The sequence below is a fragment of the Phalacrocorax aristotelis genome, chromosome 4, assembly GCF_949628215.1.
Source record: "Phalacrocorax aristotelis chromosome 4, bGulAri2.1, whole genome shotgun sequence".
Taxonomy (NCBI): domain Eukaryota; kingdom Metazoa; phylum Chordata; class Aves; order Suliformes; family Phalacrocoracidae; genus Phalacrocorax; species Phalacrocorax aristotelis.
In genome coordinates, this window is record NC_134279.1 from 19789697 (window position 1) to 19805304 (window position 15608).

Genomic DNA, 15608 nt, shown 5'->3' on the forward strand with positions numbered 1-15608 from the left:
TCTTTAAGGAATTCTTATTTTTTATGATTAGTTGCATCATGGAGTCTTAGTTTTATATGTTCATAGCGAGGATGCAATTGTGAGAAGGTAGTTATTGAATTACTTCAAAGAAATTAGTTCTGAATTAGGTTTGCTAACTTGTAGATAAATTATGTGCATGGAATTCCTCATGGAAGAGTAAGCTATTAGTTAAATTCAATCTGAGATATCAACTAGTAGGGAGTACATCATGTCTTGTTCTTTGCTTGGAGTTCTGCAGCAGAACATGTAGAAAGTGGGGAAGCCTCAGGAGCAGAGCTCCCTATCACCTTTAGAGGCTGGGTTTTTTCTGACTGGCGGCAGGAGGAGCATTAAAAATATACATCCTAGTACTTTTAACATAGGTTTACTCCAGTTGATTTTTCCAGAAACTTTTTATACTTCTATACATGAATCTTATCAAAACAGTCTTCCAGTTCACTTGTATAACATATTACTTTAATCACAAGCTGTGATTACATTTTAAAGACTTTTTGTGGTTCCTACTTCTCCCTTGTTTAAAAATTAATAGACTTTTATTCTGACACTGTGCACGTGAAAACTGCCTTGTCAAAAGAAACCGCTCTGAAAACACAGAACTTGTCAAAAATTATTTTAACCTCTGCCATTGTATTGATAGGAAACCTGTTTTATTACGGAATAGCTGATCATATTTTGCCATTTTCTCTGGGATAATTCGGATTTTGTTACAGTATATTGGAACAGAAATATAAAGAAAAAATATAAATTGTAATTAAGGGCTGGGAAATTATATTATCAGTGATGTTTTTCAGTCTGCCACTTGTAAACAGCTGTGAATTCCCTTGTAACACCTGAATGTGTTATATTTGTGATTGCGTTTCTTCTGTAGTGTGCATTGGTTCGTGAGTGTACAGCCACTGAAAGCATAAGTGGTAAAGACAACTTGCCTTCGTTAAATGCAGGTAAGTATTCTAACATCGATAGAAGATAACTGTTGCAACGCTGTATCAGATCCTGAAGAAACCACAAAGATTTGGGGCAGAGCTCTGAAAAGGCTCTTCAAATTATGCACAAATTTTTAAGTTTAATATTTTAATGTTTTATACATATTTGACGGTATCATTTTACTGAGAACATGGGGAAGACTTCCGGAAATGTCCATTATGCTTTCTGAAACGCTGCTAGTCTCCCACTCCTACATCTTTACTGACAGTCTTGAAAATCATTAAACAGTGACTTCAGTGGGCATGGAATTAACCTCATAAGTTTTTGTCATGTCATTGCATGACATTCTGTTAAAGTAATTATGCATTATTTGCAACTGAATACCCTGGAGAATTAATCTCTCATAGCTGATGAAGTGGCCATTTCAGTTTGATCTGGAAGCTATATGTCCTAAAATTGAAGGAAGCTGTTGGCAAGGCATTCTCAATTCTAAGTCAACTCTGGGCTTGAGTGTGTGGTATTGAATGGATCTATTTCTCTTTCATTATACTGAGAAATATTACATGCTGATATGCCGCACCATAAAAGTTTTATTAGCCCAAGTTTATGAATCTCCATTACTCTGCTGTAACAATGTCACAAATAAGTTTTATGGGTCATCTGAAACCACAGCACTGTCAAGAATTCTGTCTATTTGCTGCATACAGTTGAAGAGAAGTGTTACTGAAGTTTTGAAACCTTTTAAAACCTTTATTGAAACTTTTTCACATGACTTCAGTGGTAGGACAGGAGATTTGTTAGACTAGCTTTGCACCCTGAAGGAAGCACTAGAAACCTCCAAAAAGTAGGTTTTTTTCCATGTATGTATGAATGCTGTAATTATTAAATTTCTTTTAGTGATTTGTTGAGACTAGATCAGAGGCAGGGAAAATTTTTTTCTTCAGGATTGCCATTTCTTTTCACTGTTTCAGTGTGGGACTAGGTATGTTTATGGAAAAGATATTCATTAAGAATTACTAAATGCACAGGAACTATGTCTGGCTCTGGAAATTCCTGAACTGAAAATAGCTGGAGACAGGGAGGGCATCTTGCATCTCTGGGTATCTACTTGACGCTCTTCTTGGAGACAAGATACAGAGCTAGTTGAGTGATTCGGTCTAACTCAGGGCAGTCATTCTTTGATTCTGATTCTGCATGTCATCCAGATAAGTGGGTCTCAAAGAAATGACCTTTCTGTTCAAAGAAAATGTTACTGATTCACAACCAATTTTTTTTCAATTTGCTGCCTCCATTGGGTGGCTTTGATTGGAGGGTTTTGCTGCGTTTTTTGGACAGGGAAATGCTGTATCTTGGGCAATGTACTTTGTTGGAACTGTTGGAGTTTCCAAGGTAGATGTCAGTTTTATTAATAATGAAATTTAGATCACTTTGACATGAGTATTGGCACGTGATTCTACAATATATCTAGGCAGCATTTAACATTTCTACATTTCTTACTGTCCTGTACAAAAACACAACATAAAACCAAAACCCCACCCTACCCAACATCGCTAGGGTTTATAAAGTCAAACTTGTGACAGAGGTTTTTTTATCATTTTTTGTTTTTGAAAGGAGTTGAGAGGAAAGAGCAGAACTGCAGATGCATATACAAGAAATGACAGCAGGCAGGATATTGGAAAGAGTTTTCAGTCACAGGAAGTTTGTTCTAATAAATACTTATTCTTCAGTCTGTTTCCTGTACTTGTGACTTCCTCTTCTCACCCCAGCATTGCCTCCATTTCCCTGCAGACACTTGGCACCAGCTGCAGGTTTTGTCAGTCCCAATTTTTTTACTGAATTCCCAATTTCTTCTCTTAAAAGATTTTAGCTCTCCTTTTATACTCTCAGCCTCTTTGCTCAACCGGTCAGACTTCCTCCCCAGCATGCCTCCATGACTGGGCTTCATGTGGATCAAAGCACTCTCTGTTGCCTGGAGACTGGTTTTCTCCTATGGGTACCGGTGCTGCCCGTAAGTGGCTGTATCACACGTTAGCTCTGCCCAAAAGCATACTCATCCACTCTGTGCGAATGATGCGTGCACAGCTTTGTTGGTATTAGAAGCTGGGAAGGATCCAAGAATTTTCAGTGAAGGTAGACCCTTGGTGCATGTATGAGGTGTTAACTTCAAGTTTTGAGTTTTTATATACTGGGATTTCTTTCCCGAGGCTTATGGCATTGTCAGATCTGGGTGGATTGCCGTGGATATGGTAAGATGCACATCTCTCTAAAAGATTTACTGTCAGAATTCAAGTTTATAAAGCACAAAACTTTCTATTGCAGATTTCTGGCCTCATTCTGTGTAGCTGGGCCTTCTTAACTGAAAAATCTCAAAAATAATCAGTTTAATCCAGACAGATTTCAGTGTGGCAAAATTAGAGGACTGAAGGGAAAGCAACAGTATCGGTAATGTGCTATATTACAGGCAGCCTGACAACATCAACATTGCCTGCACTTCTTTCCCTGCTGTGTACATACAAAACTATCTACAGTATAGTATATATTCCATAAACCTATGTATTTAGTACACGTGTATACTGTTGTAAAGATTTCTGGTTCTTTCTGTCTTGTGTTGTTTATCAGGCCTTCAAAAACACAAAACTGAAAAAATACCCCTATGTGAATCTTTAAGCCTGTAGGCATAGATGCAGATTGGCATTCTTCTGAAATCTAAATCTTAATATAAGGAACTCGCAGCCCTCAAGTGAGTTATGAGGCACTTACTGAGTGAGTGGAAATGAGCATCATATTTCACAGAGGCTTATCACTATTCCATTTATACCCCAAGAGATTGAGTTTATATGTCTCAAAAATCAGTTATTTATTTATAACACTGGGGAGTTTGCCAATTGTTTGCATGTAAACATTGCACTTTACAATAAAAAAGAGAATAAAAGTAATTGAAATTAAGCAAAAGTTAAGAAAGTTGAAATTATTCTTCCTGAGATAATATGCATAATAAACCAATGCTACAAAGGAATTTATAAATAGAAACACTGTTAGTAAATTAGTATATGGCAGCGCTATGCTTTGATCTATGTTCAATAGGGAACAAAAATGAAAACAGAATATTCGATCTTTTATTAATTTTTTATTTTACTTGCAGAGGAAGCAGTCTGAAGGATATTGCATGGAATAAAAGGCACAGAAGCCTTTAAATTTAAAAATTAGAATGTCCAAAAATATGGATGGTTAAATATATGGTATTGGCTTTTAGGCTTCATGCTACAGAGAAAGGCTTTTAAAATAGTTTTTTCTCCTTTTATCTGCTGCAGTTCATCTGGACTTTTTTTGTTCCAGTGCCTTTCATGATCACTGTCTAAATACAGGAATTATTATCTTTGAGACTTTCATTCATTTTAATAACTACTTTATACAAAAACCAAATCCAGTCTTGCTATTCTTACTGTTTGGGTGGTTTTACATACCTTCTGGATTTCTTTTTTAGACAACTTGTTGTAATTAGAAAGCAATTATTGTTCTAATTGGAAAGCAAAACACATCTGAGATTTTATGGAATCACATTACTTCAGTAGCTCTGTTTATATGAAAAACAAAGTATTGTGCAGCCCTTATGGACAATCTCAAGCTTTAGCAATACTGCAGATGGGAATTATTTGGATTCCATGTGAAAACAAAATTCCCAGGGTTCTTTCTGAGATTGTAAATGAAATTTTCTTCATAAACCCATGGAGAGATGCTTTGGCCATTTTTTAAAACTTGAAACACATTTGAGGTTATACCCATCTGAAAATTCAGACTCGGAGGTAATACCTGAAGAGTAGTTCAATATTTCTAACAATGACAAAAGTGACAACTTTTGGATCCACATTTTCAAAGTGATTCCTAGTCTCCCTTGCTATCATGCTACAGTCGTGCTGGGTGGTTGGTTTGATTTTGTTTTTTTCCCGTGGTAGTGGTGACAGTGGGCAGATGGGAGGAAAGAGATTGCAGAGTTATGTATGTACATTAGGTTCTCACAGACAAATGTGAATTTTTGAGTGTAGTAGCTTCTTAGTGCAAATTCAAGGGCTGTTACTGGAAAAACATCCTTTAATAAATTCTTGGGAAGTAGATATAAAAAGGTAAAATAAAGAAAAGAGCCTTTTCTGTCTGGGGAATGATAATCTGAAATGTCGTGGTAAAAAGTATCAGCCTGCTTCCTGGCAATCAGGTAGTACTACAAACAAACAAACAAAACTATCATCTGTTTTGGCAGGTTTCTGTTTAAGGATGGAACTGAATTAGCCCTTAGTTTCCTGAGCTCCCCCTGACATATGAAGATTGTCATTCCCTGTCTTGTTAATGGCAGATGACTGATGCCATACATCTACTTTGTGGATTGACAGAGGCTGTCAATAGTACTGACAAAACTGATTTTGTTAACTAGAAGAATCTCAGCAAAAGAGGAGGAAAATAGAAAAGCATTACAGCATATTTTAATCAAGTACTATAATAAAGGCTACTATAATAAAGGCCACACCAGACACTGGGTATAGGTTGATCATAGGCACAGGACTTAGAGATGCTTTTCTTTTTGTAGTGGACAATAGTTAAGCATGTGTGGTGAAGATTCTCAAGCTGTAAAATGCGTGTAAAGATGCTTGAACATTGAGGTATTTTGAGTGTTAGTAGTGAACAAAACCTGCTGTTACTCATATGCCATAGCTATCAAGCATCTACTAGGCTTATTTAATAACAGTAAGTCAGAATTTAGTTTTTGTAAATAAAATCACTAATAAATAAAGCCAAATGACTCTAAAAGGGCTTCCAGTTTCTCATCAAAGACTCATGATTAAAGAGATCTCAGTGGAGTGATTGTAACAGAAAACAATGCATCTGCAATGCTTTAAACATGATTATTTACAACGTTCCTTTCTTTATGAATTGCCAACAACTGTTTTATTACAGATCTCTTTGAGTATGCAGTCTTGTTTTAGGCCTTTCCTAAAGGACATCCATTAAAAGAAGGTTTGATTGGATAGACAAGATAGTTTTTGTATCTTCAGTAACTTGGTCTGTGTTTTTCATTCTCTATAAATCAGCCTACATAGGCAATAATGGTGGCAGTGAGTTGTGAAGCTGAAATTTCTATTAGTAGATGTTGTTTAGACAGCAACAGTTTCCTCGCAGCACACATGGGAAATGCATTCCTTTGAGTTATAGACCGTTCAGAGGCAGATCAATGGGAGTCTGCTCTAAGGCAGCTTTTTCCAGAAGGCTGATAGAAAGGTACTGTTGGAGGATTTGGATGGCTGTCCAAAGTCATTCTGAGTTAGGAAGCAGCGGATGTATGTGTTAAATGACAATCATTTGTCTCCCAGTAAGCTTACTAAAGTAGTCAAACAAAACTTTCCTTTCTCAGCTTTTTCCCCATTTGCTCTTTCTGGAAAATCAGTTAAGAGTGGGGGGAGTGGGAGAAGGAAAGGAGAGAATAGAAATTTCCCACCTTTATTATAGAGCACCATTGTAAGATCTGAATGGAAACATAGCCAAAATGTGAGACCTTTAAGATAAAAACCGTGGTGGGTTTTAAGTGTAACCTTCCAAGACACTGAGTAACGTGATTGTCCTATGTCAAGTTACAACAGTGGTCAGAGAACAGTGTGTGTAACATATTTACAGTTTTCTTATATTTATTTCTATGTAGTGGCAGTCTCTTGACCATGTCAATGATCAAGTTTCCTTTAATGTAGATGCACACCATCTATTTGTGTTAATGACTTCTGTGTGTGCATATCACAGAGAAGATGCATCAGATAAACCAACCCCCGAGACATGCTTTAGTTGTCTCATGCAATTTATTAGCAATGTGAGTGATTCCAGCAGATGGTAAGTGATGGTGTTGACTGTATGTGAGTTCATTGTTTATTTGTGCATTCCATTTTTCCTAACTGTATCTTAAGTGTACGAATAGAAAGCATAATTTACGTTCTCACTACACTGAAGTTGTAAATTCACAGGGTACCTACTGTGTGACTAAAATGTGATTTATCTACTGCACTGGTAATATTTTGTCCTCCTCATGCTGCTATGATAAATCAAATTAAAATTTTGCATCTAAAATTAATTCTGGAAGCAAGGCGGGGGAATAATGTATTATTTTTGGACGAAATTGTCATAAATTTTCAAAGAGTCATAACACCACAGTAAAGCAATGATACAATTTTTCCTCTCTACAGTGTTAAAAAACCCTATCTGTAAGTTATACAGATTCCCTACTTCTGACAACAAGTGGATGCGGATCCGGGAACAGATGGCTGAGACCACCCTCTCTTTCCATGTTCCTAAAGAACTGATCAATCTGCACATAAAGGAGGATATGAGAAGGTAAGGAAGAAGTAGCAGCAATAGTAAATACTAATTTTATTTTTCTGAGTTGGAATAATGTAATTAATGAGCTAAAAATGTTAATTTGTAGTATGAAATAGGTGAAATGTAGTGATCTTTTTGGCTGCTAAGAATTTACAGCTGTAACTGAACAACAGAACTGATTGCTCAGAATTTTTAAGACTCCAGTGACTTCACGAGTTCTGAGCAATTAAACTGTGCTAGAGCACGGTCATGACTTTAAATGTGTAAGCATCAAGATTTGGTTAAAAATACTAATATTCTGAAAAGTTAACATTTTATGAAGAAACAACTCATGACAAGGGTGTGAACTATGTTGTAGTGTGTTTGGCTTTGTGCTTGGGCAATGCTAATATCGCAGACAAACATGCAAGCAATGGAAAATGATGTAACTGTAGTTAATGTAGGAGCAGCAAGAATATAAATCACATTCCTCTCCCTAATATAAATTAGTTGGCATAAGAAAAGGATACCAAAGTAATGTAAGTTTGGAACCGTTGTTCATGCTTGCCCTTGTAACCAGGACAGACATATGAGGATCATTACAATATATATGGCCTGTGAAAAAACAGGATAGGGAGCACAAATGTCCCCAAATCCTTTGTATGTCCAAATTCCCGCTTCGGGGACTAAAATGACAGCCTGTCCCTTGAATATTTGTAAGTTGTGCTGTACAGCTGTGGAAAAAAGTGATACTTCTAGCAGTCTGGGTCTTCCCTGAAAGCACACCTTTTTCCAATGATAAATGGTGGTGCAGAAGATAATGTTGCCTCTTTCCCCCTGAAAGTTGCCTCACACATAGGTGGACAACTGGTCTCGTGTATGAGAGTAACCCCGTGAGCTATTGCTGCATCCCAAAGCCATCCTGTGTGCTTTCAGGCAGCTCCCTCCATCAGAGGGGGTTGCCTGTGGTTGTTTACAGTGGTTGTTTGTCCTGCAATAGGAACTGCTTTTCTTTTTTATTCACCCCATCTGCTGCTTCTGTATGATCTTTTTATGGCAATAGAACAGCATGTGGGAGACCAGAATCTTGCTTTTAATAAAGTCAATGGACTGATACATACTTACGCATGGTGATGATGGGTTATAAAAATCATATGAATTGTTAAAATACTTTATTCATTTAATAAGTGTTTAGGCATTTATGGCCTGATCTGGTTTGAGAATACTAATGTGTAAGGTTTTTTTTTAGTAAGCAATAAAAATAGATTATGCTGACTTGCACAGTTCATCTACTTCCCAGATATTCATTTGCCCCATGGGTAAATGCCTTTTAAATGTTAGGGGATTACTTTAACCACTTTAGCTACTACTGCATTATTCTCTCCAAAGGCATAACGCATGTAATAGCACTTGCTCTTATTTCATATTATAGCATTCACCTTCTTGGATAAAGTCACAGTAAAGAACCACCATTATTTGGGGTTTTTTAACAATTATTCAATACTTGCCAAAATAAAGAAGAGCTTTGGGGAAGAAACAGAAGTAAAAGTTGGTCAAAGATTGAGGCAAGTGGTTCAGATTTTCCTGACTGCCAATGTGGTTGGCTGTTCATGCCTAGTAGAAAGTGTGGGTGTGAGAGAAAGAGAGGCAAAGTGATTGTATCATTCTAAGTGAGGGTGTAAGACCAACCAAGAAGAGCAACAACGTGTGGTACAATGGTAGCAGATGGTGGGAATAGGGGCATCTGTGTCACCTATCGTCATATAAGCGTGTAGGTTGGAGCTTCAGCTTTGTATGGGCTTTGCTTTTTGAAATAATTGTAAAGATGTGTGCTCTTGTGGGCTCCTTACATTTGTAAAGTAGTAAAATGATGTTAGGAGGATATTGTTATGTTAGTTCTTGAACTTGTACAAAACTTACACTGTACCATCTTGAGGTTATTCTCTTCTGAAGCATTTGTTTCTGCATCTTTTTTTCCCTAGTTGGTATAAAGTAATACATATTTTCATCTTAGAGGCCACTTATTATCATCCTCAGCCTGCTCCATTTTATTCCCATTGTGGCTTCAATATAGCTGGCTCTGAAGCAATTACCTATCAAAAATATTCAAGTGAAGTGTTAATCCCATTCAGTATTGTATTTCAAATTGTAATTTAAATTCCCTTTTTTCATAGCTCTTAAGATTGCTTTTCTCTTGATAAAACTACAGTGTTCATTGTTAACCAAACTTTTTCATTTACTGGCATGATACTCTGAGATATGTAACCTCTAAGGATGTTTAACTTTGTTTTTCAGTGTGAAATAATGTTTTTAAAGATATGCATGCGTTAAAGAATTTGTCCATCAAACCTCATTGGAAGATGTTTTAATAGGAGCTATATGGTCATTTTAATTGTTCTAGTAAGGGTCATACAGTCTGCTTTGCTGTTTTTTATTAAGAAATTATTTCTGTTTCCTCCTCAAGGTTTTCCAGTGGGTCCTTTACCCTGCTTTTAGTATTTCTTTACACAAATCTTGTCCACATATTTTGTCTGTCGTGCAAGATTAACCAGGTAGTTCTTCGAACCCGATGATTATAAAAAAGAATTAGTTTACAATAATTGTCCACAAAGTTGATTGACCCGTATAATCTAAGCTTGCATTTGTAGATGTAACTTGTGTTGCACTCAATCAGCACAGCAAGAGAATTGGGAGACTATAGTAGAAGCTGCAGTACACGTGCCTTTCAGATTTGCCAGTAAAGCTCTTCTGAGCCCCTTGGAACCAAACTCATCTTTGACTGAAAGGAAATTCCACCTACTTATGGCTAAATTTGTCCCATTCCATTTGTGGTCACAACCTGTAAACAAATTTGAAGGATAAATTGCTGAATTTCCCTTGAACCCTCTCTCCAGAATACAAAGCATGCTCAAGCTTTCTTCCTGCATCAGGAATGGCTGTCCTGTCTCAGTTCCATTAGCTTTTTCTTGTGCAAATCTATGCTGTTTGTCTGTTTTCTGGTTTCTTTCTTGTAACATTACAGAATGAGGACAAAGTTCAGACTTTCTGAATGATGTATGTTTCTCTACTACCTTTTAATAAACAACTTCTATAGAGAAAAGGAGACCCACGCGGAAATGCCGTGTGTTGGGAGTAGGCATTGATTTTTCTGGCCTTTGCATGTTATTTTTTACAGGACTTATTTTTTTGAGGAATTGCACTGCAAAAACATTGTACTGATAGAGGTAGCAGCAGAAAAGAAGTTATTCTGAGCAAACTTACCATGACGTTCGAACCTGCTTGAACCAACTACATTTAGACGGGCACTGTTAATATGCACTTAAGGACTTTTAAAGCCTGGCTTCAAGTAACTACCTCCCCCAAATGTTCAGAGAAGTAATTTTTTCAACACTTAAAAATTCTCCAAATGTGTCAGTAGAATGTAGCTCCAATACATGCATATGCGGTATTTACCACATTGTGCATCAAAAATGGTGCAAAACCTTTCTCTTCTTATTCCACATCAGTTACTGCATTGAGGGATACAAGTATATGAATGTAAGTGTAACTTGAATTTTTGTGAGTAGTTTTTGGATAACTGCTGCCCTCAAACATGAACAGTTTAAAAACCATTAATTTATAAACTAAAGGATAAAGTGCATTGTAATGAATGAACACTACATATTTCTCTGTACTCTTGATTTCACTGCTCATAACTAATTTTGGAAAAGATGGCCTCTGTGAAAGCCTAAGGATTTTTCACATCAGGCTTTAATGAAGTAAAATTTGCTGGGCTGTACTTCGTAATTAGGTGTTTGAAGTTGTAGTGCACTGGAATGGAGTAACATTTCCTAATTTGTTTTGTGCTAGTTACCTCTACATAGCATTACCTATTATTCAGCAGTGCTGAAAGCTATAAAATGTTAACTTAAATACTGACTGTCCTGTCAGAGAGGGTTTTTGTTACTGTTTTATGCAAAATCTACCGAGGCACTAAGACTCTAGAAAATCATTCTGTACCAGCCAACAATTCTTCTCAGAGACTTATATTTGTGCACAGCATGCCCCAGTCTCAAAAAAAATTCATCTTGAGCAAATGATATAACCTGTAAGTTGTCTTAGAGCCTCCCACATTATAGTGAAGGACCATACAAAACCAGAGCAAATAATAATATTCTTCTCAAGATTATAACTGTTTTAACACACTCCAATTCTGTCATCACAAAAAGCATTTGAATTTTTACATTATTAACCAGAAATTTTGCACTTACCCATACTTACCTGTGGTTCTATTAGCACTGAGTTGAGCGTAATTTTGTCAGTTCATGTCAGTGGGGGTGCACAGAATATAAATTAGAGGCATTAAGGTGATTAAAAAAGCTTTCTACAATTTTATTATGTTGCTCATGTCATAAAGATCCTCACTGTTTTGAATGAGGCACTCTGATTAATAAGCTGGGGAAAAAAGAAAACAGAAACCCACAAAAGAGTTTAAATGCATGAGTAATCATGCAATTAATAATGTGATTAATCTTTCCACATATATGATTTCAAGCTGAAAGAAAAAAATGAAGTTATAAATAAAAACTGTGTGTGTAAAATGTTTTTGCTTATATCATAGGGCTGAAGCAACATCGTCTTAAGCTGATTCCAGTGTTTCCTGATGAAACAGTAAAATTTAAAAAACAACCAAACAAAAAACCACCTAAACCAATTCTATACACCGTTGTTAGTTACTAAAATATAATTTAGGATTAAAGTGTAAATTCCACAGATGGCATTCTGAGGATTACTGAATTTGAGACTCTCTGCAATCGGGTGATGCAGGAGAATTATCTGCCGCTACTAAATGCGAATCATAGAATTAACCTCAAATCATCGTGCTGTTTGAGGACCTTGAGTCATTGAGATAAACCCAGGTAATAAAATACCCGAGGAAAGGGAAGAGTTTTAAGGCAAGAATGAAGAAATGGGTTTAATTTAGCTTATATGTTGTCTACACTTTTGGATAATAAAAAAGTGATGGTGGCGGATAGAAATGCAACACGAACTTAAAAACTCCAGCTCTCAGGAACAGCGTAAAATATTCTCAAACCTTTGCAAATACCAGTCTATTCTCCACACATACATAGAAGAAACCGGTTTTAAACAAACCACCGAACACATTGAAAATATTTTATGTGGTTTGTTTGTTTTTGTTTGGGGGGTTGTTGTTGTTGTGGGGTTTTCTTTTTCCTCTGGGATGTTTTTTTTTGTTTTGGTTTTGTTTTTTTCTTTTTTTAATTTTTGAGGAATGCAGAAGGTAGGGACAACCTACATTTTAGGTTTTAGTTACTTGTCAAGTCGAGCGTACCAGAACCTGAAATAGTTTTGGGAAATTCTGTAAGAAGAGAAAAATGGCAACTGTTTTCAAGAGGTTCTACATGAAAACTACTAGGAAAGAAAAATATCCTTTTAGTCATTTTTGTGATAGCTTCCCCAGAAGGGTTTAAATCCTCCTTAGTAATTATTTGTGTGTTCTAGGAAAAATATATTAGAAAGGCTACAATTCTTTTATTTCTGGCAAGAATGTTATATTGTTTTCATGTGTTATTGCCCGTATATTATAAGACCAGAACTTGTGGTAAAGAAAAATGAGAGTATTTTTATGTGCTTCTATTCTACAAAAAAAGATGAAATGGGTATCCATAAACATGTACACTTTAAAGTAAAATTTGTTAGGGAAAATAATTCCTGTGCTCCTTGCCTTAGAAGGAAACTTAGAAGCTTCCTTTACTTATGAGTGATCCGAGTCATGCCCCAAAGCTTATGGTTTATATTTACTCCAAAGCTCCTGCTTGATAAATATTCAGAGCTTTGTTGCCTTCATAATATTACAAAACTTTTGCAAATATAATCTGCAGAAATGTCTCATTTTGTTTTGAATCCTGCTAAGCACTTTGCTTCTGATGTTTTGTGAAAATGGATTTCAGAAGCTAATTTTGCTTGATGGAGGCAAAAAGCACTTCCTTTTTTTTGGTTTTGAGTTTGTCATCTTTGCTTCACTGGGAGTTGTATCACTCGATTTTTGAAGCTGAATGAATCAAAAGTTTACTACTTTGTCTTCGTACAGCATTTGTGGTTTATGTGCTTCTATCGTCTGTCCTCTTAATGATCTCTTCTTTATAGAAATGGGCTGATCTCTTCAACTTCATCTTCCATTTGTGAAGATTTGTGCTGTGTCCTTAACGACGCAAATGGCTCTTCCTGTTGTCCCCTTTTCTGAGATGGAATAATCAGATTCAAAAAATTTCTTTGAGGGAATGACCCTTTCTGACTCATCTTGCTCATCTTAATATCATAGATATAAAAGATATATTATAATAATATATATATCATTATTCTGTAGTGTAGAATTATATTATTCTATCTTGCTGCTGGTTTTTTGCTTTATATTGATTTTATTGTTGCTGACCACCAGTTTTCACTGCGCTTTCCGCAATAGTGTCTGGACTGTGGAAGCTAGTGGTAATTTTGCAAAAACATGTTCATTGGGAACATGATTACAGCATTAGGACTTTCTTCAAATAATCTTCGAACATGAGGCATACCACTCATTCAAAGTACCCCTTACACATTTACAGTATTTTGCATTTTTGGCAAATGGAGTATGTTTCCTTTAGGCTTCTAAGCCGTTCCTGTACTCTCATATCCAAAGTGATGAGTGAGAGAGTTCTTCTGTTACTATGGTCATTAGAGTGCACTGCACAAAGCGGGGACTGTTTAAGCAGAAATTATCAGCATGAATATTACAGGCAATTCTTTGTGTATCTTCCAGGTACTTTTGGTAGTCTACTATAATCATGCACCTAAGGTATTCTTAAAAATTTAAAAAAAAATTAACGCATGAATTGATAAAAGGCAGAATATTAATCTGAGCCTTGGGTGCTCAACCATCATTTGATAATGGGCTTCACTGAATATTTTCTTGGGACCAAAAAAATTGCATGTAGTTTTACTTTGAGTCCAATGGCAACAGGATTTAATTGCTAGTAACGAGAAATGTATGCAGTCATGCAGTGTTTACAGATCTCTGGTTGCCCTGATGTAGTTGTTCATAAAGCACAGCTATTCCAGTCCAGGCACAGATCCTCCCAAACCATCCCGTATATCAGTGAAACATCTTGTGCAGTGACTGTGCTTTCCATCAGTGGGGGAAGGCTGAGTAGAGCTCAAGTCCCCCACAGGGCAAAGTGCCCACGAATTGCAGCTCTGTAGATCAGTAAGTCGTTCAGAGTAAAAGGAGTTGTTGGTTTTTTAAGCAGGAGCCTGAAATGAAGGTTCATGACATTTCTAATAGTGCTGTGGGATCCTGAGGAGTCTTTTAACATATTCTTAGAATTTTTCATCTCTTTAAAATTATGTTGTGGTACCACCAATGACCATTAATCTTTATACTAATGATCAGTGTGTTATATAGTGTCTTCAGCAGATCAGGATCCAATATTGAATTTTTCTGCCATAATGGCAGAAAAGAGTTTTGAAGACAGGGTAAGAGGTAGATTTTAATTTTTTCAATTGGGAACTGCTTCCAACCATAATGGGAAGTGCTCAGCGAAAGCTGGCATGACTTGTATACTAAATGAAAGAATGGATGTGAAAAACAGAAAGTACCTGAGAGGCTTAAAAATAAGCTATTTAGCTAATGTTTGACATGGAGGAGGAGGAATGGGGCAGACTGTTTACATCCACATTCTGCTTAGACGCTAATGGGGCAAGATTATGTCAAGGCCACCAAGGAAGATATTGAAGTAATCAAGGCAGGAGACAGTGAAAGTTGAGACACAATCCTGGGTGGGAGTTGCCATTGTGCATTGACAGAAAAGCCTATCCAGGTGACAGTCTGAGGAGCTGAACAGCAAAGGTGTAGACGAAGCTTAGATTTTATTCTGTAAGAAGGGTTGAAGTTGATGCTGAGCACAGGATCTGTCATGGTGATGAGTGCAATTACCTGGAAAAGATTTTGAGAGGGGATTTGGAGTGGGGAAAGAAGTTGATAAATAGCTCTATTTTAACAATATTGAGTTTGCTCTGAGCTTACTGCTCGGTTGACAAACTATTCAAAATTCCATGGCTGCATTGAAAAGGTGAATCAATAACGGATTTGCCCTCTGTAGAACCAGTATGGCTTATGAATATTCATTTTCTTTTATAGCACAATTTTTGTTTGACAAAATTATTGGTTGAAGTGTGTTTTTAAAGTTATTAAATAAGTTCTGGTATAAGTATTACAGCAGTATTAAAAGAAAGATTTTTTAGGATTGTTGTTGTAGGTATTAGTACAAACTGTAAAATTCCAAGTTTGAAAAATGTTG

The 15608-nt window shown here is 36.3% G+C and overlaps 1 protein-coding gene across 3 annotated transcripts in view; it reads left to right on the forward strand.

The window, feature by feature from the left end:
- Positions 1-15608, forward strand: part of INPP4B (inositol polyphosphate-4-phosphatase type II B) — a 340922-nt gene that overhangs the window by 223634 nt on the left and 101680 nt on the right. For all 3 annotated transcript variants that reach the window (XM_075090503.1, XM_075090505.1, XM_075090504.1), the window contains 2 exons: positions 890-962; positions 7164-7311. In XM_075090503.1, coding sequence (XP_074946604.1) covers positions 890-962; positions 7164-7311 — 221 coding nt within the window. The remainder of the gene's footprint in view (positions 1-889; positions 963-7163; positions 7312-15608) is intronic.